Here is a 25,650-nt window from a genome sequence, read left to right as displayed (position 1 = left end):
TCCAGCGAGATTGCACTAATTTTCACTCCCAGCAGCAGTGTATGACTTCCCACAGTTCCACTTCCTCATCAACACTTCAAATAGTCCACCTTTCAATATTTTGCCAATCTGATAAGTACAAAATGGTATCTTGTTTTAATATAAACTTCTTTGATTCCTAGTAAGATTCAATATATTTTCTGTGTATATGGAACATTCAGGTTTTTTTTATCTGAGTTGCTCATTCATATAATTTACTCATTTTTATTCCCTCCCAATTTGATTGTATGTCTTTTCCCAGCTAATTTGTCAGAGCTTTTCATACCTTATGGATGCTAATTCTCTGCTGATCACACTATTGCCTCTCAGGCTGTAACATTATCTTTTAACTTATGTGGTATCTTCAGTCATACAGAAATTAAAAAGTTTAACATAGTCACATTTATCAGTATTTTTCTTTATAGTTAGTGATAAATTTGCATTGTTTTTTTAAAATATATTTTTATTGATTTCAGAGGAAGAGAAATAGAAACATCAATGATGAGAGAGAATCATTGATTGGGGCTGCCTCCTGCACGCCCCCTACTGGAGATCGAGTCTGCAACCTGGGCATGCACCCTTGAACGGAATTGAACCTGGGACCCTTCAGTCCTCAGGCCGACGCTCTATCCACTGAGCAAAACCAGCTAGAGCTGCACTGTGTTTTTAAAAATCTATTCCTGCCATTAGGTGGTAAGTGAGTCTTACAGATTTCCCCCAAATTTTAAGGTTTTGCTTTTCACATTTAGGTCTTTAATCCACCTGGAATTTATTTGTGCATATTGTATGAGGTACCTTTTTCTTCTCACAAGTTACTCAATTTATTGAATAGTTTAACCTTCTGCTGCTGATCTTTTAGGCCATCTTTTGTTTATCAAGTTTAAATAATTCAAGGGTCTGAGTTTTTTACTCTGTTCCATTGAGCAATATCCACTTCAGTACCAATATCACAGTCTTGATTGCTATAAAATTACGATACTCATAATAAACCTTGATAAGCCATAGGGAAGTTCTTCTCATTTTGTTCTTCTTATAAATTACCTTGACTATTTTTGCCTTTTTCATATGAATTTTAGGATCATTTGACCAAAGGCCATGAATACCCTGTATTAATATGGGGTAAACTGGAATCTTTATATTAAGCCTCCCATCCAACATGATGTATCTCTTCATTTAGTTGGATCTTCTGTGTCCTTCAATAATGTTTTATAGTTATTTCCATAAAGCTATTGCATATCTTTCATTAGATTTACTTCTAGGTCCCATATAGTTTTGGTTGCTACTATAAGTATAATTTTTTCTATTATAGTTTCTAAATGGTTATTAAGGAAATATAGGAACCCAAGTGATTCCTGTATATTTATCTCCAATTGAGAGATTCTGCTGAGTTCTGTTATTAATTCTAATAGATTTTATGTAGCACATCTTGTATTTTTTTTATGTGAACAACTACATTGCCTGTACAAAATGATTGTTTTTTTCTTCCTCCTATTTCTTTTTCTTGCCTTATTGAACTGGGGGTAACCTCCAGTACAATGCTGAATAGTAAGTATGTTATTTGGCATCCCTGTCTTGTTCATGACTTTAACAGAACTGTCTCTAAAATCTTCCCACCACATGACATCTGAGGTGGTTTTTTGATGGATATCACTTATCCAGTTAAGGAATCTTTCTTCTGTTCCTGTTTTGCTAACGCTTTGTTTCAAGGTAGGAATATATATCTAATTTTATCAAACACTTTCTTTGTACCTACTGAGATGATCATATGGTTTATCCCTTTTAATAAGTGAATTTAACCAATTATTAAAAGATCCTTTGATCAAAGTCATCTTTGCTTTCCAAAGATAAGCCGTACTTGGTCATGATGCATATGAATTTAATATACTGAAGGATTCTATTAGCAAATATTGTATTTAGCATATTGTAAATATGATAAAAGATGAGATGGGTCTATAACTTTTTCCTAGTACTGTCCTTGTCTGATTTTGATGTCAGAGTAAACTATCCTCAGACAATGGATCGAGTGGCTCTCTTTTTCTGTTCTCCGAGACTGTATAAGATGAAAGTTAACTGTTTTCTGAAGGTCTAGTAAAACTTGCCCACAAAGCCACTTGTGAGTAGTGTGTAATCTGAGAGTGGAGAATCAATTTCGGTAATGTTTATTCATGTGTGGGAGAGCAATAATCCCCCAAACAACAAAAAATTTCAATTTTTGATTTAACAACTATTTTAAGCTCTCTAGCTTTTTCTTTTCTTTTTCTAGAGCATCCACAAAGTAGGCAGTTTGTCTGAATGGGAGATCATTCTCAGGAATAAAGTGATAAACACCATCACTGGCATAATTTTCAATACTATCTTGTTTTATTTTGAGAGGAGAGACTGAGGAGCTATTTCTCAAAATATTTTTTCTTCAATAATTTACTTACAAAAAATGCTACATGAGCACTGAGAAAGTCAGACAGGTGAGCTAAAGGAAGAAATGAGTCCCCCCAAATCCCACCATGCATCATGGTTAGCATGTCTGTATTTTCCCAAACATTCTCCCAGGCATATATGCTTTATTATTCACAAACACTCTTTCACTGATGCTCAGAGACTTGGTGTATGCTCACAATTTGGGCAGTGTCTGCCATGTAGAAGTTGTTCAATAAATGTGAGATAAATGAATGACTGAATGCATGATTTAGTATGTCTTCCTCATTCTTTATGGCCCAGATTCTATCTGTTCAGGGTGTTCCCTGGAATGAGGTGTGTATTCATGAGTGCAGGCTGAACTGAAGGCACTCAAATGCCGTCTGAACTCAGCACAAGGTCCAGCCGTTGTCTTTCACATGGAGCCTCCTTCCTGGCCCTGTGGGGCTGCCTGTCTGCACTCCTATAAGCAGCAGCAGCATCTGGGGCACCAGATGCATCACCGCCACACCCTCGGTGCTCAATTCCTGCAGGAACCCTCCCTCCCTGACAGCAGCCCCCACCCCTCCTACCACCCCCAGAGCCTCCTCATTCACGCTCACCAGCTATTTTAATACTCAGGAGCTGTTGGGGATCCAGATAGCACAGGCCACGTCTGTCTCTCTGGTGATCCTCTCTCTCTGCTGTTAGTGCTCAAACTGTTCACCACAGCAGGCGCCCAAAAATCCAGGCTTAGGCCACCAGGCTGCTAACAAGGATAGCAGTGGGATGCTGAATTCAGAACTGGGGGAGGACGCCAACTTGGTAATATGTGAAATCAGTAAATAGATCGATGCAATAAAAATGTCAGTCTTTGGAAATCTTCATTTTTGGAGTGCAGGTGTAAAACCTAAAATGTTAAAAAGCAGGCAACAAAATGGAATAAACTCTAGTCTTTATTGGAAAATAAAATATGGCCTGAGACAGTGTATATTTCAGCTTAAAAATGGAGGCTTTTGGAAAGTGCTGGAGTTAGATAAAGATAGTAATGCATTAACCTTCAGCTTAAAAAAAGAAAAGAAAAAGATAAACGGCTAGCTGTATTAGAAAGGTCGAAACACCCGAGGGAGAAGAAACCAGAAGGTACTTCTGGATGGGAGACCATTTGGCAGACAGCACCGTGCCTCGCTCAATGTTCTACTCAACTTCTTTTAGTGAAATATCAATTTTGTGCAATGACATTTTTGGATTTCAGTCAATTTGAAAGTGGAGCAGCAGGAAAGGAACACGTAATAGATCACTTATAATACCCCTTACGTATATTCTGTCGTAATCGTTTTATTGTTCATGTGTTTGAGATCTGAGACATAAATCAAGCCTCATTTTGGATATCCACGGTGCCATGGTCAGTATCTAGCCCAGCCTGCAGATGGGAGGTGGGCACCTGCAAGCTCTGAGGTTGGGCTCCTATGCTCTGCGGGGACCCTACTCTGATGGAACCACCCTGAGCCCGGGAGTCCCAGTCACATCCCTCAAGAAGAGCCAAACCGATTGTGGGGACCTGCCTTCCTGGAAGTTACTCAGAAATGCATCTTTCTCTGAGGCTTCCTTTGTAAATTACACTTTCCCCATACTTGCCTCAAAGGCAGTAAATAACTATATATATAAAATATAAAACCCTAATATGTAAATAGACCGAATGGACAACCAAATAACCGATCGCTATGACGTGCGCTGACCACCAGGGGGCACGCGCGGAACATAGCGGGCTTTGGCAGCAGGTGGCAGAGCGCGGAACATGGCAGGCATCAGGCTGCGGTGGGATGGTGGAGCCGGTGAGCGGAGGCGCCAGACCAAGGTGGGATGCCGGTGGCTGTCATCGGGGTGAGCCTCTGGTGGTTACTGAAAATTCTTTGCTCCTATGCGCTGTGGTCCCGCCCGGCGCTTGCACCTACTGCCGGCTCCCAGCGCCAGCCCCAATTGCTTGGTGCCATCAGTGGGTGCGAGTGGTGGCTGCTGGCTCTGATAGTCCCTGAGGGCTTTTCCACCTCCCCCTGCTCCTGAGGGGTGATCAGGGCAGCAGTCGCTGCTCGCACCCACTGCTGGTGCCGGCCCCAATCGCTCTGCGCCATCAGCGGGTGCGAGTGGGGATGGTGCTGTCAGTGTGTGGGAGTGGTGGTGGTGGGAGTGAGGCTGCTTGCAGACAGGGGGCCAGGAGCCATGGTGGGAGGGGTCAGGCGGGGGTGCGGAGGATGGGCTGAGACCCGCCCCTGTGCCCACTACAGCCTCGCGGCCCACAGTACCTTTCAAGGTGCACAAATTCGTGCACTGGGCCCCTAGTCCTATATAATGAAAGGGTAATATGCAAATTACCCGGTTGCTATGACGTGCACTGACCACCAAGGGGCAGACGCTCAATGCAGGAGCTGCCCCCTGGTGGTCAGTGTGCTCCTACATGGGGAGCGCCGCTCAGCCGGAAGCCAGGCTCATGGCTCACAGCTCACAGCGTTCGCTTCACGGCTGGCGAGTACAGTGGCGGTGGTGAGAGCCTCTCCCGCCTCTGCGGCACTGCTAAGGATGTCAGTCGAACATCCCCCAAGGGCTCCTGGACTGCAAGAGGGTGCAGGCCGGGCTGAGGACCGCCCCCCCACCCCCACCCCAGTACATGAATCTTGTGCACCGGGCCCCTAGTCTCCAAGTAAAATTACATTTTGTGGTAATATGATAGTGCCTCCAAAAAGTTTCAGATCAAGTCACTGGATATGGTCACTCCGAGATGCTGACAGTGTCTGTCCTGTGGAGTCAGGATGCCAGCGCTGGGGCCACGGAGTCCCTCCCCAAATACAGGGCAAACCCCACATAGAAAACTGGAGAGCGGATCCCGGTCCTGTCTCTAGCCATCCGGGGCGGCAGCAGGGTGTGGAGGTGAGAGCCTGGCCCCACAGTGCACTCAGCGTGCGCCGTGGGCTCAAGTTTTCACCTTCCTGGTTTCTCGGTCTGTTTAACGAGGGAACTGAGCTAGATGATTCTAATTTCTTTTATAGTCTCAGTATAATAGTAACTTCTTCAGAGTCAGAAATTGAGTTTTTAAATCCATAAAGAAAACAACCCTGGCATATATGAGACGTGAGCCAATGGCTTATTAGTGTTCCCTCCTGTCTCGGGCTCCTCTCCATCCACGTAGCTGGCTTCTGGCTCTGCCACTGTGGTGCTCCTGCAGAGGAATGGCTCCTGCCTTTCCCTCCCTCTCAAACTCCTGGGGCACTGGCCTCGGAGCCTCCAGCTTTCCCTTTCTGTGGCTTCCCTCCAAAATGCTTCTCCATCCCCTGATTTCATGGGGCCCCGACTGCTCTGTGAGACGTCAGCCTGTGCTCATGACAGAGCAGGGGTCAGCAGACTCCCCAAGACCTCCTGGGCTGGTCTCAGGGCCCACAGACTACACTGCAGATTGCCAGCCCCAGCGGGCTGCCCTGTGCTGCCACACCTGGCATGGGAGTCGTGTCCAAAATCCGAGGGCCTCACATCCCTCTCTTCCCACCTCTTTGCCCCAAAGAGAAAGTGCCTCACCTTTCTCCAGTCTCTGTGCATCTTCTCCCCAGATCCAAGTGCCCCTCCTCCCTTCCTTGACCCCCCACATGGCCTATTCCAGCACCTCCCATGGGGCTGAACTTGTTTGTTCCCTGCAAGCTCCTGGAGTGCGGGGGAGGCCTGGACTGCCGTATCTATTGTGGTATCCCTGGCACATAGTAGGAGCTCAATAATACATTTAAACCTCAGAAAATCAACAGTGAATGGTCAGCCCAGGAAGTGATGTCACAGGGGATAGGATGGGGTTGCTGAGAGGAGAGGCCTGAGGGAGGATGGCCAGGGTAGGGGGTAGGGGGCCAGAGGAGCTGTGGTCTCCTTCCCTGGCTACACCCCAAACTCAATGGCAACTGCTTTCACCAACTTCATCCAGTGGCCTCTAGTTGTCCCTGAAGAGCGTTTGGACACATGGAAGGACATTTTTGTTCTCACGGGATGTGAGTGGAGGGTTCTATAGGCTATTAGTGAGTGGGGCCAGATATGCTAACTATTCTGCAACATACAAACAACTCCGTAAGACCAGTGGCACCCTGACACACCCCTCAGCCCTAGGCTTACCTGACCTCTGTAGCAGGGGACCTCAGTTGGTCTCTGCTTTCCTGACCACCCCACCCCTTGGTCCTTCTCAGCCTCTCCAGGGCTCCTTTGCCTCTGTCCATGCCTGAAGTCTGGCGTTCTCCTGAGTTCACGCAGGACTCTCTTCTCTCCTGCCTCATACTCTCCCCGAGTGAGATGTCACCCTTGTCCAGGTGCTGATCCTTCCTGCTATGTCCCCAGCCCAGGAGTCTCTCCTGAGGCCCACCCCCACATATATTACTGCTTACCAGACCCCTCTACTAGAGTCCCACAGACCTCCCCGCTCCACACGTCCAAAACGTGACTCATCTCCTTTCTCCAATCCTTTGCAGCCCTCCCCCTTGTATGATAAGTGGCTCGGCTGCCTGCCAAATGTCCAGACAAGAACCTGGGGGCCATCCTTGCCTTCTTTTTCACCCTCACCTCCCACATCTAATGGTGCATCACATTGTCGACTGAGCTTCCTTGGTATCTTCAAAGGCATCTGCCTTTCTCTGCCTCCCTGACACCACCTTAGAACAGACTCTCATCATTTCTCACCTGAACAACAGTCTTCTCACTCCTCTCTCTACTCCAGCTTCCATTCTGTATTCCGCTGGGCTGAGAGCTGGCTTTGATGGTGCTACTCCTTCCTAAGAACTGGCTTTTCTATGTTTACCTTTCTATATTTAAATTACATACTGATACCGTTAGTTCCTGATTTTATTTGCTTTTAACTTCCTATTATGAAAGGTGAGGATTTAAATCTCTTCTCCATTTGTTTCTACCTTCCCATTTGGTTCTATTTTACATCAAACTTCCTATAATTTAGATACCATCCATAGCTGAGTCATGGATGTTCCATCACTTCCATGACTGCACTTCCTTTCATATTCATCTTGTTTTCCCAGAGTTAAACACTGCCTTATTTTGGTTAGTTTTCTATCTGTCACAAATCCACCCCCAAAGTTCCTAGCAGAATATAAAGTCTTCTCAATAGTTTCAAAGTCATCAGCTAATGGTCCACTTCACCTTCCTTTCTGGGAGACTCCTCGGGAGCACTCCGCCATGGCTCGTGTCTGGGTGCGCGTCCCTCTAAGCCTGCTCCGGGCTGTCCCTCCCAGCTCTCCCTGCAAACCTGTCCCTCCGCTCCTGTGTCCACCTCCTGTGTCTTGGCTCTCCTGGCTTCCTCTTTCTTCACTTATTCCCCATCTCAGGGGACCATTTTGTCTAGCACAGGTGCCAGCAAAACACCTTGAAGGGCTAGAGAATAAAGGGCCAAAAGCAAAACAGATCAAGGTATTTATATAACTTCTAGAGGCCCGATGCATGAAATTCATGCAAGAGTAGGCCTTCCTTCCCCTGGCTGCCAGCACCAGCTTCCCTCTGGCACCCGGGACCCAGGCTTCCCTCTGGCTGCCAGCAGGCACCTGGGATCTGGGGTTCCCTGGCAGCCCTGGCTTCGTCCGGAAGGACATCTGGTCTAATTAGCATATTATGCTTTCATTATTATAGAAGATTTAAGATGTAACCATTAAAAAAAGTACAAATGCTCTTAGTTTGTGGGTGATAAAATATCGGTAGCAGGCTGGACCTGGCCTGGGGGAGCCTCAGCTGGCCGACTCCTGATCTCGCAGCTTCCTAAGGACTGGAACATGTTGAGTCCTAACATATCTTACAATGACTTTATTCCTCCTGCACACTTGATTGATGCTTTGACTGGATTCAGAACTCTGTCAGAAATCATTCACCTGGAGAATTCGAAGGCACTGTGCCACTTGTTGTTTAGCTCTTGGTGTTGCTATTTAGAAAACTAGTAACATTCCTAAAGGCCTGGTTTTCCCTCTGGAAGCTTTTAAGATCTTTGCTTCATGACTAGTCTCTAGTCATGGCCACAGGCCTCAGAGTTTCCACTGCCTTAGTCTCTCTATTGCACAGGAGGGCTTGTGGGTGGGTGGGGGGCCAGAGGCAGAGTAAATGGAGAGGAGCACCCGGTCTGAGGGGCTGCAAAGAAAGGGAGCATCAAGGATGAGGCAGAGATCTGGGGCCAGGGAGACAGGGCGGAAGTGGAGAAGTCAGGACTTGCTTCTGAGGTGAGAGGTCAGTAGACCCCTTGCTTTGGAGCCAGTATTTCTAAGTTTTGGCCTCTTTAAGGTTAAGAAGAGCTACCTTCCAGGTGGAGAGGCCCAAGAAGGCTAGCACAGCCATGAGAGGCAGACCCGCTGCAGGTCAGTGACTCTTGAGAGAATGGTCCTGCCCTCCAGCCCTCTGCCCCTCTGGCTTCCCTGCCACCTGACCCAACCGCCAGATCACCTGACCAGCTGTGCTTAATCCTTGTCGGCTCTCCCTCCTGCCTGAATGACACTCTCAGCCCTAATTACCAGCAACCTTCACCCATCTTCAGACTTTGCTTAGACTTCAGCTCCTCTCATTGGGTTATGACCATATGACAGAGCTATTTTTATGTGGAGAAGTTTGTTTTTTTAAAAAAATGAAACAAACAAAAACCCAAGGATGGCTGGAACCTGACTTCTTCACCCACCCATGAGCCTCAGCCCATCACTGACCTCCCTCCTGAGTTATTAGTTCTAATAGTTGTGTGTGTATAGTCCAGGGGTTGGCAAACTGCGGCTCGCGACCACTGACCTAGACTCTTGATTCCAATAATTACAGGCTGTTGTTGTTCCTTGTGATTAAGCCCCTATCCCAGTGGTTGGCAAACTCATTAGTCAACAGAGCGGCAAACTGCGGCTCGCGAGCTGCATGTGGCTCGCGGGCCGCAGTTTGCCGACCACTGGTATAGTCTCTAGAGGTTTCTGTATATATATCTGCAAATAATGAGAGCTGTACTTCTTCCTTTCCAATTTGAATGCCTCTTCTCTCCTTGTCTTGTTTGCTGTGGCTAGGACTTCTGATACTATGCTGAATAGAAGTGGTGATAGTAGGCATCCTTGTCTTGTTCCTGATCTTACAGGAGAAGCTTTCAGCTTTTCACCTGTATGATGGGTTTGTCATAGCCTTTGGTATCTTGAGATATGTTCCTTCTGTACTGACTTTGTTGAGAGTTTTTATCATAAAACTAGTGACCCGGTGCACGAAATTCATGCACATTAAAAGGGGATTAATTAGAGGAAATAATTTAATATTGCTATTTGCCCTTCCTCTATAATGGAAGTGTCAGAGATGAAAGAAAATTAATAAAATGTATATGAAAACCTTCCTCCTGTCAGAGTCTGGGGCACGCTGCGGGACCCAGAGTCAAGTCCTCGTCCACCCACATGCACCTCAAAATCGCATGAGATCCAGACCTGGCCGCCCACCGCCCTCCCCCCAACCCCGAATTGGGCTAGATCCAGACCAGGCCAGTCCCACCCTTGTCAAGCCCTGCTGGGCAGGGGGCATAGCCTCAGGTCCCCTGGCCTGGCACCAGTTCAGGGGGCATGGCCTGAGGTCCCCCAGCCCAGACCGGGGTGGGGGGCATGCCTTGAGGTCCTCCGTCAAGCCCCACCAGGTGGGGGACACGGCCTGAGATCCCCTGTCAAGCCCCGCTGGGTGGGGGGCATGGCCTGAGGTCCCTTGTCAAGCCCTGCCAGGCGGGGGGGGGGGGGGGGCGCGCAGCCTCAAGTCCCCCGGCCCAGCACCGGGAGGGGGGTGCAGGCTCAGGTCCCCCGTCAAGCCCCGCTGGGTGGGGGCGCGGCCTGAGTTCCTCCGACCCAGCACTGGGGGTGCACCTTGAGGTCCCCTGTCAAGCCCCGCTGGGTGGGGGGCACGGCCTGAGGTCCCCTGTCTAGCTCTGCTGGTGGGGGGCGCAGCTTGAGATCCCCTGTCAAGCCCTGCCAGGTGGGGGACATGGCCTGAGGTTCCCTGTCAAGCCCCACGGAGGGCATAGCCTCAGGTCCCTGCTGATTGCTTGTTAAGGCTCCTTAAGGGAACTTGGCCTCAGCTGTGGGTGCAGCCATCTTTGTGACAGAGTGATGGTCAATTAGCATATTCCCTCTTTATTAGATAGGATGATTTTGAATTTTATTAAATGCTTTTTCTGCATCTATTGAGATGATCATATGGTTTTTAGCCTTTATTTTGTTAATGTGATATATCATGTTGATTGACTTATGAATGTTGAAACATCCTTGGTGATTATACAAGGATGTATCCCACTTGATGATGATGTATAATCCTTTTAATGTATTGCTGAATCCAGTTTGCTAATATTTTGTTGCAAAATTTTGCATCTATCTCCATTAAGGATATATGCCTGCAATTTTCTTTTTGTGTAATGTCTTTGTCTGGTTGTGGTATCAGAGTAATGCTGGCTTCATAGGATGAGTTTGGGAGCATTCCTTCCTCTTGAATTTTTTTGTAATAGTATAAGAAGCATAGGTATTAATTCTTCTTTGAATAGTAGAATTCATCTGTGAAGCAGTCTGATTCTGGACTTTTATTTGTTGGATGTTTTTGGACTACTGATTCTACTTCATTGCTGGTAATAGATCTGGTTAGATTTTGTATTTCTTCCTGCTCAGTCTTGCAAGGTTATATCATTCTAGAAATTTATCTATTTCTTCTAGATTGTCAAATTTGTTGGCATATAATTGTAGTATTCTGCAATGATTCTTTATATTTTTGTGGTGTTGGTTGTAACTTCTTTCATTTATAATTTTATTTGGGTTCTTTCTCCTTGTTTCTTGGTAAGTTTGGTTGAAGACTTGTCAATTTTATTTCTTTTTTTGGTTATTTTTTATTTATCTTGTTCCATTCTTGCTTTCTTCAAGATTGTCTCTTTCTCTTTAAATTTTGCCATTTTAATTATAATAAATCTTGGTGTGATTCTCTTTGGGTTTGTCTTGTTTGGAACTCTATCCTTCTGTTTCCTTTCCCAGGTTAGGGAAGTTTTCAGCCTCCCTCCCTCCCTCCTTTCCTCTTTTTTATAAAATTCTTTATTGTTTAAAGTATTACATATGAATACTTCCCCCTCCATTGACCTCTCCCCGCCTCGTTCCCAACCCCCAAGCACATGCCCTCACCCCCCTACTGACTGTGTCCATGGGTTATGCATGCATACAAGTCCTTTGGTTGTTTTCTCACCTGCCCCCTCCTTCCCCTCTCCCTTCCCCTGAGGATGGATGGTCTGTTTGATGCTTCTATGTCTCTGTATCTATTTTTGTTCATCAGTTTATGTTGTTCATTATATTCCACAAATGAGTGAGATCATGTGATATTTATCTTTATCCAACTGGCTTATTTTGCTTAGCATAATGCTCTCCAGATCCTTCCATGCTGTTGCAAATGGTAAGATTCTTTCTTTTTTATGGCAGCATAGTATTCCATTGGGTAGATGTACCACAGTTTTCTAATCTACTCATCTGCTGATGGGCACTTAGGCCTTTTCCAAATCTTAGCTATTGTAAATTGTGCTTCTATGAACATAGTGGTGCATATATCCTTTCTGATTGGTGTTTCTGGTTTCTTGGGATAAATTGCTAGAAGTGGGATCACTGTGTCGAATGGGAGCTCCATTTTTAATTTTTTAGGAAACTCCATACTGTTTTCCACCATGGCTGCACCAGCCTGCATTCCCACCAGCAGTGCATGAGGGTTCCTTTTTCTCCACATCCTTGCCAGCACTTGTTGTTTGTTGATTTATTGATGATAGCCATTCTGACAGGTGTGAGATGGTACCTCATTGTCATATAACTTAACAAAAGGAAATAAACAATCCAATAAAAAAATGGGCAGCTCTAGCTGGTTTGGCTCAGTAGATAGAGCGTTGACCTGTGGACTGAAGGGTCCCAGGTTCGATTCCAGCCAAGGGCACATGCCTGGGTTGCAGGCTTGATCCTCAGTAGGGGGCATGCAGGAGGCAGCTGATCAATGATTCTCTCTCATCATTGATGTTTCTATCTCTCTCTCCCTCTCCCTTCCTCTCTGAAATCAATAAAAATATATTCAAAAAAATGGGCAAAAGACCTAAATAGACCTTTTACAAAAGAGGACATAAAGAAGGCCAAGAGACCTATGAAAACATGCTCAAAGTCACTATTCATCCGAGAGATGCAAATCAGCCATTATTTCTTTAAATAAAGTTCCTGTTCCTTTTTCTCTTTCTTCTCTGTCTGGGATTCCGTAATGCAAATGTCTGAGTACTTGATGTTCTTCCCAGAGGTCCCTTAAACTGTCCTGGTTTCTTTTATTTGTGCTTCTTTTTTTTTTAAATCCTTTTTTTTTGGTGCTATTCTGAATGGTTGATTTCCACTCGTGTGTCTTCCAAGTCTCTGATCTGTTCTAATGAGTTTCCAATTTGCTGTTGGTTCTTTCTAATGCGTTTTTCATTTCAGTTACTGCATTCTTCAGGTCTGCTTGGTTCTTTATTACACTTTCCAACTCTCTGTTGAAGGTCTCCTCAAGTTCCTTTGCTCCACCCTCAAGTTTGGTCAGCATCCTTATGACCATTTCTTTAAATTCTTTATCAGGTAAATTAGTTACCTCCATTTCCCTTGTTTGTGTATCTCTCCCCGCCCCACTGGTATTTTTCTTGTTCCTTCATTTGAGAGATATTCTTCTGTCTTCATTTTGTTTGACTTCCTATGTTTGTTTATATGAATTAGGCAAAAATAGCTATCTCTCCCAGTTTTGAAAAGGTGGCCTTTTGTAGAAGTGGCCTCTGTGTAAGCTGTGTGTGCTGGGTGGTTTGGGCAGGCTGGTAGGAGCCGAATGGGTGCCTCAGGCCTCAGGGGCACTGGCCTACTCAGCCAGAGTGGCTCTGGGTAGAGGGGCCAGATGCATATAGCAATGCCTTATTGATCCTGCTTGCTCCTTTTGTTTGGGGCCAAAATGGACTCTGGAATGAGTCTGGAAACCCAATGCAGTGACCTTGCTGATAGGCCAGAGCACCTGGCTAGAACCCCTACCCACTCTATGAGGCAGAGGGAGACATAAACAAAGGTCCTGACCGGGCCCTCCAACCCCAAAGAGTTCCTGCAGTCCTTAAAGAGCTCCTGTGGCTCCCAGCCTTCTTTATACGGTCTCTCCTGGTTTGTTAGACAGAAAGTGGTCGCGTGTAGAGGCAACCAGAGTGTAGGCAATATGTGCCAGGTGGTTTGGGAAGCTGCTTAGAGCTGGGCATGCAATTCCCACCCCTGAGGCACTGGCCTGCAGGCTGGAAGGCTCTGGGCACTGAGGCCTAGCAGTGAAGCGCCATTGTTCCTGCTTGCTCCAGAGGGAAAAGGCTCCAGCAAACGTAGCTGGGGGGTAATGGTGATTTGCAGGTAGGCCAAAGCACCTGAATAGAAGTGGAGGGAACGTACACAATGCTGCTCCTGGGCTCCTGTGCTCCCACAGCTCCCTGAGGGCTCTGGGGGCCTCCCAGCTTTCCCCATTGGGTCTCTTCCACTTGCTTGTTGTCAGAAGCTGTTCATTCAGCCCTCGGGTGTCTCCAAGGAGTAACTGCTCTCTATTTGGTTTGCTCAGGGGACGGGGAAGCTCAGGAGTTCCCGTTTCCCATGCCGCTGCCACCTTAGACCTCCTCTCACTGAACATTGAGATTGTTTAGGCAGAATGTTTATGTTTGTTTCTGTCCCCTTTAAGGGGGGGGGGGGAGTTTTAAATAGTAAAAATCCACCACTTACTTTCTGCTTTTGTATTTCTTCCTGGCTCAGCCTTGGAAGGCTATATACTTATGGACATTTATCCATTTCTTATAGATTTGGTAATTTAATATTTCTGAATCTGTTTCTTCATCTGTAAGCTGAGATTAAGAATACCTGCTTTATCCATGTCCTGTTTGTGCTACGAGATCATGTGTATAGGATATTTCATTGTTCTTATGACTTCTCAGCTGTTTAAGTTGGTGGCTGTTGAGGCCACCTGAAGAGCTGGGAAAAGGTGAAGGAAAGACAATGATCTGGGTATGGAGATGCTGAGTTGAGGTGTTTCCTAAACCAGTGGTCGGCAAACTGCGGCTCGCGAGCCACATGCGGCTCTTTGGCCCCTTGAGTGTGGCTCTTCCACAAAATACCACGGCCTGGGCGAGTCTATTTTGAAGAAGTGGCGTTAGAAGAAGTTTAAGTTTAAAAAATTTGGCTCTCAAAAGAAATTTCAATCGTGGTACTGTTGATATTTGACTCTGTTGACTAATGAGTTTGCCGACCACTGGCCTAGACAGTAAGGAGGGGCCCAGAGGCCTCTGAAATGCAGGATTCTTGCTCTGGAGAGAGAACTGGGCTAGGCCACAGCTTTGGGAATCTTTAGTTTTGTGCTGTAAGACTGGTGATCTCTTCCAAATAAAGGTGTACTGTCAGACAAGAACAAGGCTAAGAGCATGGTCTTAGGGAAAACAGTGAGGAATGCCGCAGGAGCAATTGTGGACGGGTACAGGGAAACCAGGATTATACACAGAGAGGCCAACAGGAAAAAAAATGCAAGAAAATTCAGGTTTAATTTCCATTGGATACAACTCTGGGCTCTTTAAAAGCAGACTCTGTATTAACTTAGTCCTGCCTGCCTTGTTTGGCTGAGACTGAATCGCTAAATTATGCAGTTAAATTCTAAGGGTAGAGAGGCTGACAGATGAACAAATTTCCGTACAAAAATGAAAAATCAATCTAAACAAAAATAAAATATGATTGGAGAATTAGAGGCCAATAAACCTATTCCTGACGCCTCGTAGCTATTAAACTAAAAGTAAGTTAACCTTTGCAATTAATAGTCACTGGGCATCTGTAAAACCTACCACATATCTCTTGGGTATTAAAGAAAAAAAGAGTAAAAATCTTCCGAGTGCTCCATGTAGGGCAACTCTGACTGAGAGACAGGTGTGGGCGGGGCCAAGGAAAGGGCCTGGGTGGGCCTGTGGTGGCCAGACCTCTGGGCAGATGTGCCCAGGAGGGAGAAGCCTCAGGAGAGGTAAAAGAGTGAAGGGGCAGCAAGAACATGGTGGAAAGTGTTAGAAGTAAACAGAGTAGGGGTGCTTTTGATATCCTGACACCCAGAATAACTTGGCTCCTTTTAAAAAAATTACATATGTTTTGGAAGAAGGGTAGAGGAGCCAGAGGATCTGGCTTCCAGGTCTGGTTCTGACACTGTCTGGCAGTATAGCCAGATGTTTTTAGTGTCCCCAAGTAAACATTTCAGAAAGGGGGACTCCAATCCCATATAATAAAAGCCTAATATGCAAATTGACCCAATGGCGGAACGACCAGTCGCTATGACATGCACTGACCACCAGGGGGCAGATGCTCAACACAGGAGCTGCCCCCAGCTGGCAGGTCCCAGGCTGGCCAAGGCAGGTGCCAGCGGGGGCCCCTTGATCGCCCCACAGATTGGCCTGGATCGCCGGCCAGGCCTAGAGACCCTACCTGTGCACGAATTTTGTGCACCGGGCCTCTAGTTCTCTTATAAAGCTCCCTTCTTTCCAAAATAAAGCTCTCTTGCATCTTTTCAAAACTGCTTTAGAACTACGCTCATTCCTTTGGAAAAGCATATCTATTCTTAGGGCTCTATCGGATTGTCGTCTTTGTATTGTTTTCACATATTCTACCAAGAGCTTGCATTCTTTTGGTCAGAAAATAATGTTACTAAAAAGCAGTAATTAAGAGATAGAGCTGAAAACCCAAACCCAAGTTGTATAGCTCTGAATCTCAAGTTCCTGTCACTGTGCTGCAGTCTCATCTTTGAGTTTTTTTCCTCCCCCTTGAATCCAACTGGTTACCATGCCCTGGGGATGTTATATCTGAAAAGATTCTAAATGCTGGAGTGGGGAAAAGCGGTTTAGGACCCAGCTAAGGTACACTCTGGCAAAGAGAATGTTGGTTTGTCTTCAGCACCTTTCTTGACTGCTGTTCAACCCTTCTCTCCCCTCAGTGTTTGCCACATTCACCATCCACCAGGTCCCCCTCACTCTGGAGGTAAGAGTGGCTGCAGGGTCCTCCCAGGACTTCCTCTCGATGGCAGCAGCTTTATGCTGCTCTCCCCATCTTCCCTCCCAAGCTACCCCTCAACAGCCCCTGTTCCGGAGCCAGTGCCAACCATCCTTGCCCATGTGTTACTGGGTTAATGCAGGTAATGTCTGCAGCTTAAAACAGAGTCCTAACCAAACAGAAGGAACCTAATGAAAGATCCTAATGGTCAAGGTTCTGGGTCTCATGGGAGCTGGTAGGAGATGCAAAGAAGCCTGGTGGCATCCACTGATCTAACTACATAGTCTACCTGGTACAAGAACACCATTTTTGGAGTTAGACGGGTTTCATATCCACCGACAAGCTGCACATCCCTGAGCAAGTTACTTAACCTTTCTGTGCCTTAGTTTTTCTGGCCTATAAAATGGGGCCCAGAAAGCCGGTATAAGGGTTAAATATAAATAGTTAACCCAGTCTCAAATACACTGTGCATGCTTAATTAATATAAAAGAATAAGTACAAACTCAAAACATCACTATTATTTTATACTCAGTACTAGCCCGCTGGGGCTGAACTCTGGCTGGCAAAGACTATCCTTACAGCTTTTCATCTTGTTTGATATTAACCACAACTTCTTGCACCCTAGTTTCTCTTACCCTGTAACCCCAACCCCAGTCTCTCTCGGGAATTTCTCATTGTTATCCCAAGGAAACCAAGGAACCAGACTCCAATGTGGTCAGAAAGAGGCCTGCCCTGCAGATGGCCCCATCACCCCTCTCCCATATTTTACACTGAAAGATCAGTTAATCTCAGCATAACCACAGGCCCCAAATCAGAAATGTGGGGTGTGCGTGCTCACCAGAACAGTCCTTCACAGAACTCCCTCCTGCACATAAAATCAGATGCCTCTACCATAGAAAAGAAACTGGGAGTCGCCATAAAGCTATGTATCACCAGAATGCTTCCTTTCAGGGCTAGAACGGTTTCACAGAAAGAAAGCATATTTGACTTCTGAGTAGAGAACCTAGAAGCCGGTGGCTGCTCCTGTGGCTTTTCAACAGTTGAAGCCAATACTGGACATTGCCAAGCGTGTCCTTTTTTTCCTGGAGAACTGAGTTACAAAGCACTGGTTTCTATTAGGGTGTGTCTAGCACTTTCTGTGCCGCCAAGCCTGCCATTTTTTATAGACTGCACACTAGATTTTCCATGAACAGCCTCAAATTTATTCCCAGGCAGTAATGTTTAGGAAACCCAATATGAACGGGAAGATTGTTCTAAGGCAGCCTCAGAATTTGTGCCATGCAGTAGCCTAAAAAGAGTATTTCTGATGCATAAAAAAAATAATGTGTATTTTTGGCATGCCTTAATATATGTGGGGCAAAGGGTAGTCACTCTTTTGATATGTTTTCTTGGATTGGGTTGCTAGGGGAAACTAAAAAAAAAATTCTTCTCTCTTCTTTATTTCTATACTTGTACAAAATATAGCCCAAACACCCACCTACACAGGCATTTTACATAAAGGGTTGGAAGCCAAGTGACTGACAAACACAACAAAATTATGTATATAGTGTTTTTTCTAGAGATTTACATGTGAATTCAAGTGGGAGCCAAAGGTAACTCTGGAGGAAAATAAACCAGTTAGAGAAAGTGCTAATGGGAAGTGTGACTATAATTTGGTTTTGTTGACAAATAAAAAAGTAAGTGCCATATTTTTAAAGAGAAATATAACAGGAAATAGAGCTTTATGTTTACATTCTCTCACCATCTCTAGAAACTTACATGTTGGCTACAACCACCACCACAGCACCCAGTTTTATGTTTTGAGGAAGACAGCTCTCTTCTCCCAGGTGGCCTCTTAGGGGGACTCCACCCTCAAGGCCATCCTTCCATGAAGCCTTTTCACCAGAACTCCAGACACCATGCCCCATGCTCCAAATCATACACTAGTTATTGCTGATGCCGCCCGGCCTTGCAGAGCCCAAACACTCCACAAGCTGTTGGGAGTGCTGCCTTCAGACGGCCCTCAGCAGAAGTATAATAAAAGCCTAATATGTAAATTGTTCAAACACACCAAGGGGCGGCGCGGAACATGGCAACATGGTGACGCTGCGCTGGCAGCGGGTGGCAGGGGAGGCGCTGCCGGCCCTGATGGGCCCCTGACCAGAGCAGGACCGGGGTGGGATGGTGGAGCAGGTGAGCGGGCGGTGCCAGGCCAAGGTGGGTGTGAGCGGGACCCTATTGCTCTGCTGATTGATCACCCTGCAGACAGCGACCAGTGGCGGTGGTGGGGGGCGGGAGGGAGGGAACTGGGGGGCCCAGCCCCGATCGATCACGCCACAGGTGGGATGGTGGAGCAGGTGAGGGGGCAGCGCCAGGCCACGGTGAGGTACCAGGTGGGGCTTCAGGGCTTCAAGGCTTCAAGGCTGGGGGTGTGAGCTGGGGCTACAAGCTTGGGGAGCTAGCTGGGGCCTGATCCCCACCAGCACCCCTAGGGACCCCACCCGTGCATGAACTTGTGCACCGGGCCTCTAGTTATATATAAAGGCCTGGCCCCTCACCACATCTCAGAACAGTTCGAAGGGCTATTCCAGCTCCAGAGCATGACACTTGGTTAGTTCTGCGTTACAATCCAGTGTCCCTCTATTTCTCTTTTCTTCTCCAGGTATTGATCCCAAGAGCAGTCTCAGATAAACCTACTACATCCTAACCTGCATCTCAGAGCCTGCTTCCTGGGGAACCAACCTACAACAGCATCCATACATCTACCTACCCATCCAGCTAGCAACCTACCACTATGTTTAGGGCACAGGAGTAGGGTTGGTGAGAGGTGAAAAAGACCCAGACGTTGGCCTTAGGACAAGAGATGAGACATATACAGAAATAACCATAAAGCACACAATGGAAAGTGGCTGGTGTCAAGAGAGAACATAAACAGAGATGAGGCTGAGGTGTAATCCCAGGCAAAGAGATGAGGAGTCGTCATGCACTGGCTTAGCTTGTGGTAATCAGTGTATGTTTCCTCTCCTCCCACCTGATCTCAAGCCCTGGTGGACAGGGTGGACTGTGTCCTTATCTCTCTTGGCTCCCCGTTACTTTCCAACACAGTGTCCTAGACAGTGCAAGGAATCTCAAAGCAATGAAGCAAAACCAAACATGGCAGGGAAGCGTTGGCAGTTCCGCTTCATTGGACAGGTTTCTGGCTGTTTATCTGGCCTTATAGTGCAGACTTCTCAGGAGGCTCGTCAAGATCTCATTTATTTATTATGTCCATAAAAATCTCGGGAACATGAAAGCACAAGACAAGGTCCTGACCCTTAAAGCAGCTACAGCCCACTGTGTGGACAAGGCAGAGGCCCCTGAATATGTCCACAAACAGGAATAAAACACGGGACTGGGACTAACAGCCAAGTGGTACGTCATCCCCAGGAGGTCCCTGCTCTCAGTTGGTCCGTTCATTAATCGTCCTTCTGTCAGTTGACAAAGGTTACTTACTGTACAGCCTCCTCCAGGAACCTAACAATGAGAATAAACCAACTCCAGAACCTCACCATCCCCAGAACTAATGCTCTGGCATGATTTACTGTCTACAGGGGGAAAGTACCTTTAAGGCAGACATCACGAAGTTCCTGATGGAAGGAGGGGCTGGGAGTGCGTCTCCTGCATTTCCCCACCCTCACCCCAGTCAACACGGCAGTCTCCTTCCACTCTCCCTTTCACTGCTTTGTACAATCTGTCACCAACTTCAGTTTGTTCTTCTGAAATGGCATTTGCGTCCTTCCTCTTCTGCCTTGCCGTAGCACTGCCACCCCCTCTGATATTGTGCCCACACCCTGGGAGCTGAGGCTCAAACCTGGGTCAGTCAAATGTGGCTTCTGCAAACCCAGCTCCCAGTTGGTCACATCTCTGCTCAATAGTAAGCCCAGGGGGATTCTCTCATCACCATCAGGACCAAGTTACTAAGAACCTCTTATAAGTGGCCCTTCCTCCACTCATCTAACTTTATTTCCCAGTACTCCCTAGCATATTGTCTCCATTTCATTCACCTCCCTGTTTATTTGTGCCTTTGCTCAAGTGGTGTCTGACTTTGGAAACACCTTCTCTCCTCTTGACCACCAATCGGTCCTATGCACTCCTTGCTACTTTGTTCACATGGACCAAGCTTAGGACCTAGGGGATGAAATGTTAGGAGCCTGCCGTTTTCCACTTCCTTTATTGTCTTCAAGTTCTGCTACCACATCTGCACTCCATGGCACGGAAATGCTTGTCTGCAGTACCTACCTGGCAGCAAGGATGCCTCGTCAGCTTGGTTGCCCTGGACCAGCTAGCTGTCTGCCTTTAGCTGGGTAGACTACCTTGGTCTTACAAGCCAGAAAGGGAAAAAGCTGACATTGCTAACGTTTACTCGCTTGTTGCATCTTTGGACAGACTCTCAATCACTGCGGAGTTAATAGACCAAGCTCTAGGGTTTCAAAGGACAGACTGCCAAGTTGGGTCTCTGGAATGAATCCAGTGTTCCATAAACTCTGCTTCTCTCCTAATCATAGAAAGAACCATAAAACAAGAGAAGGGCAGAGACGCTGCAGGCAGCAGAACGACACAGAGCATCGCCTGTGCTTCCTGAAAAACAGAAAATGCAGATTGAGACAGATCTCACCCCCCTTGGCCCTCCTATGCATGGTGGCGCTAGATGAGAGATCTGCTGGTGCTGAGATCTTTGGAAAAGTCTCTTGAAAGGGGTAAAGAGTAAGTGGTCCTTGGAGATGTCCTCACTCCTCTGCCAATTCGTGACTGGTGAGATGGGCAAAAATGGAAGAGAGACCAGGTGAGTACCTCCCGTGCCTCCTGCTACCTTGAAGGGAAAAATGTGTGTGTGTGTGTGTGTGTCCATGGGTAGGAGGGGGGTAAGGAGGTTACACCCTCTTCTCCTATTTGAAGTGGCATGAAAGTGGCCAATCTCCAGGTTACCAGGTGGATTGGGCAAGGGGTTCTCTGCTTTTTACAACTTTTCCTAGAGCTGGAGGAAAGGGTGGTGAAAGCAGATTTAAAATCCCCATCTTCATGCCTTGAGCTGGAAGATGATGAGGGTAAAAAGAGGTAAATTAAAAATAATCTACCCAAAACAAACAAGCAAACACACACACAACACACACACACACACACACACACACACACACACACATCATCTTGGAGAGAAAATTAAAAAAAAAACTCCTTAGACAGTTGCATTAATGTGATAATAATGACAACAATATTAATTGGCTTACAAATGCCTATGGGTTTACATTTTACAAAGCACTGGGGCGCATTATTTAGCAGTGTTCTTATGCCACATAATCCAATCAGGTGGTAATCAAAATAGCAGCTACCATTTATTGAATGACTATCAGGAATACTTTTCATGTGTTATTTATCCTCCCAGCCCCTTGTGGTACTATCGCTAATCCCCATTTTACAGAGGGGGAAACTATGTTTGGAGAGGCTAAGTAACTTGCCCATCAGGTAGAGATTGAAATCTAGGTCTTTCTGATTCCACAATCTAGGCTCTTGACCTTAATAAGGCCCATTTTAGGGCAGGGCTTTTTCACAGATTCAGGAAGGGCAGGGCATGGAGGAGGAAGGAGGCCTTATATGGCAACTCCCTATGAAATAGGTATGTGGGTGCGCGCGCGCGCGCGCGCGCACACAAACACACACACACACACACACAGATATCCAAGAGGTCCACTTGCTCTCCTGTCCTTCTGAGTTAAAACCCATCCAGCTTGCACAGATACCGGTCCACACTCCTTAGAGGGACAAAGGTCAGTCCCTATGGCTAACATACCTGTCATTTAACCTGTATCTGAAGCTGCAACAGAGTTTCCGTTTGACAAGATGCAGCCACAGCAAGGTGGTGAATTAACATCAAGCTTTGAAGCTTTGTCTCAAAGAATACTTTAAGACTGAAAATAATGAGTGAGACAGAATGCCGTGTAGCAGAATGGCTCGTGGCATTCAAATAAATGTTCAACTTGTGGGATTCAAGCACATGGAGAAAGAAGAAATGACTGTAGAAAACAGTGAGGCACAAACAAATGGTGACAGCTTACAAGAGCCGGCTGCCCTACTCTTCATCTGGCCGCCTGACTTCAGTGGTAATGTTTGCTGTTAGCTGTGCAGAGGCCTTCTGACACGGACCTGAGCACATTCAGATACTCAGCGTTGGGCAGGCTGGAGGGAGCAGCAGCAAGATTCTTAAGAATACCTTACTTGCCCCTTTCAGTACTAACTTTTCTAGAATGTCTCCCCCCTCCCCACCTTCTCCTCTTCTCCCCATCAACCCCAAAGGAGATCTCAGGGTGGGCCTGGAGAGCTTGTTAGTTCCTGGGATTTTGAGAAAGTAAAGTGTCAGTGTCACTGCCCGCCTCATTCAATTTTGAAGATATACTTAGATACACACAAAACACCCACTGCAACTTTTAAATGATGTGAGCAGATCCACAAGTCACCTGTGAAATGAAATCTTAATGTTTCACAGTCACAGAAACATACAGGCAGGCAAAGGGCTCATGTGTATTAATTACATACACAAAGCAGGTAGCCCTGGCGCACACACAAGGAATCTTGGTGATGCCACCTTTCCTTTCTGCAGCCTCTTCCCACCCACCTGAAGGTGTTGGCCACAGCCGTCCTGTGAGAGGCTGAGGGGTATGACCCAGTGGAAAAGGACTCCATCCTTGGCTACTCCCTGACTGTGAGATGTGGGCAAGCTATGACAGTCACCTGGCCAGGGGCTGTGAGGATGAAGGGGAATGATACATGTAGGGGCCTTGGCACAGCGCCTGGGGCTGTCCTGCCTGGTTCCAGAGCCTGCCTTTCCTACACCCACTCTGGGGCTGATGGTGCCCTCTTGTCACTTGGTCCCCATCCTTAGGACACTGGTCTGACATTGGGAAGAGTGGGGACTAGTCTATACCAGGTGGGTCCCAGCACTCAGGTCACAGGTCTGCTGCCGAGGGCTGGCCTTCAGGGTCACACAGGGGGCCGCAAAAAGGGCACGTGGCGCGGATGTTCTTGTCTCCGGTGCCTGGACTTCAGGGCGGCGGGCGGAGCCAGCCAGTGGAGGTGGGCAGAGCCCAGCAGTAAGTCCACCCAAGGCTGTGGGTGGTTTCCTCCTGTTGCTCAGTATCAGGGAGAGGCGGGGGAGGGCATTCATTTTTTCCTAAGCATCCACCCATTGCTTCAATAACTATTGATTGTGAAAAGCCTGCGGTGCCTCTTCCAGGTGAGGCCCGGCCGCAGCGCGCCCCCGCGCCTGTGTTCCGGAACCCTCCGCGGGACCTCCTGCGCGCGTGCGGGACAGCGGTGGGCTAATGCTTCTGCTTGGGCTGGTTTAGCGAAACGGCAGCCACTAGCTGTGGTTTGACCCCTGCACGTCCACCCGCGGGGTATTTCTTTCCCGGGTCCCCAGTCATATCCTCGCCCCGGGTCACCTGCTCCGCAGCGGCCGCGTCGCCCCGGATTCGAGGACGGGGCCAAGAGCTCGGAAAGTTATTTCAGAGGCAGATATGTTGCAACCCTCACCGTAGCAAACTGCAGGTCTTGGATTTCCCAAACCCTTCCCCACCCCCATCCAGCTCCGGAGACCCGAGCCCGCTGCGGGAGACCTGCTGCGCCGGAGCTACACGCAGACGCACCTCCTTTGCCTCCGGCGCGCCCCGAGTGTAAAGGGGGGAAAAGCCCTAGCAAACTCACAGCGCGGAGCAATTGCCAGTCGCTGCCTGGAAGGGACCCAGCTGCTGGGGATTGGCCTCCCGCCTGGCAGCTCCGAGAAATACTCGCGATTTCCTGCCCCGGCCTCTCCTCTCCCGGTCCCAGCCCTCCCGGCCGTGCTGCCGCGACCACTCAGTCAGTACCTGCGGCGGTCACGGGCTCGCCCTCACTTTGCTCGCCAGAATCCGAATCCATGCTGCGGGCTGCTGGCTGGGCGTCCACAGCCTCCTGCCCGTCTGCAGGGCGCTGGGAGACGGCGTCCCGGCTCGGGCTGTCCGGCGCAGTCGGTGCGGTCAGCCAGGAGGCGGCAGCCCGGGAGGTGCGGTCTGGGCTGTGCGCGGTGGCCGCGGCCAGGAGGCGGCTCCGCAGAGGCGAGCGCCGCCCGCTCCCCACTCCCGGCGCCCGCTGGCCGGTGCCTGCGCGAGGGGAGCGCGGGGCGGAGGGTGGGGCGCGCCTGGAGAGAGTGGGGAGGAGAGAGGGGAGGCGCGAGTGGTTAAGAGCGGGAGCAGCCGGCGCCTCGCAGGATCCAGACGGGGGTTAAATACCCCGGGGGCGGTGCCACGCCTCCTACCCGCGCCGGGAGTCAGGAGCCCGGACTCCGGGAGCGCGGTGAAGTGGCGCGGTGGGCGAGGCTGATCCCTTTTTCTTGGGTGTGGCCAAGTTTGGAGGATTCTTAGGTGAAAAGGTGCCAAACAGGAAAATGTGAAGTTCCGAGTGAGAGGCAATCGGGGCGCTCGGGTTCGTTGTGACTCCGCCGCTTACAGACCTTGGGCGGAGTGACTCAACTTGGGTCTTTTTCCTCACTTGGAAAAGGGGAAAGAGGAGAGTTTCCTTTTATCCGGAATGTTTTGGGGGAGTAAATAGAATAATGCAAGCGAGGGTTCAAGGGAAGTAAACGACGCCCGGCAGGTAAAGCTAACTCTCCAGGCGTGGGCAGGCAGGGTGGAGCAGCCGCAGGGGCGCTGGTTCCCAGCGCTGGGAACCCTGGGTCACATCAAAGGCAGGACCCACCCTGCCAGACTCGAGGGGCAAGAATTGATTTTAAAACCTTTTCTTTGTCTTTAACACAGAGTGTGCTGAACTTCCTCAATACGTCCTCTTTCCAGTTTCTTAAAAAAAGCATTTGTAAATTTATTCAGTCATTAAAAGACTAAGGGAAAAAATACACGGAGCAGTAGGGCCTCAGGAGATTGTTTGTTGTTAATTCTTGACTATCCACACAGTCTTATTGTCTCCTTGAATTATCAGCTCCAGCACTTGTATAACCTCAGGCTAGCTTCTCTTCATATGAAGTGTAGGCAGAGAATACAGACGAACTTGACTGAGCAAAATGAAATCAGGAAGAGCAGTCCACTAAAAAGCACCATTTATTGAGTGTTTCCTAAGCGCACTCCTACAATGATCCAATGAAAATTTTAGGTGAAGCCGTTTGAAAATGCTTTGTTGGAGGTCAAAA

General features: G+C 47.8%; 1 protein-coding gene across 1 annotated transcript in view; it reads right to left on the bottom strand.

Moving 5' to 3' along the window:
- The window catches only part of TNFAIP8L3 (TNF alpha induced protein 8 like 3), a 42,060-nt gene extending 17,404 nt beyond the window's left edge, over positions 1-24,656 (bottom strand). Inside the window, exon 1 of the mRNA XM_080688276.1 lies at positions 24,338-24,656. Coding sequence (XP_080544402.1) covers positions 24,338-24,389 — 52 coding nt within the window. The 5' untranslated portion in view covers positions 24,390-24,656. The remainder of the gene's footprint in view (positions 1-24,337) is intronic.
- Positions 24,657-25,650: the final 994 nt, after the last annotated feature.

Source organism: Plecotus auritus (genome assembly GCF_963455305.1).
Source record: "Plecotus auritus genome assembly, chromosome: 1".
In the NCBI taxonomy this organism is placed as follows: domain Eukaryota; kingdom Metazoa; phylum Chordata; class Mammalia; order Chiroptera; family Vespertilionidae; genus Plecotus; species Plecotus auritus.
The sequence above is the reverse complement of the archived record's forward strand: the minus strand, read 5'-3'. Positions and strand labels throughout refer to the sequence as shown.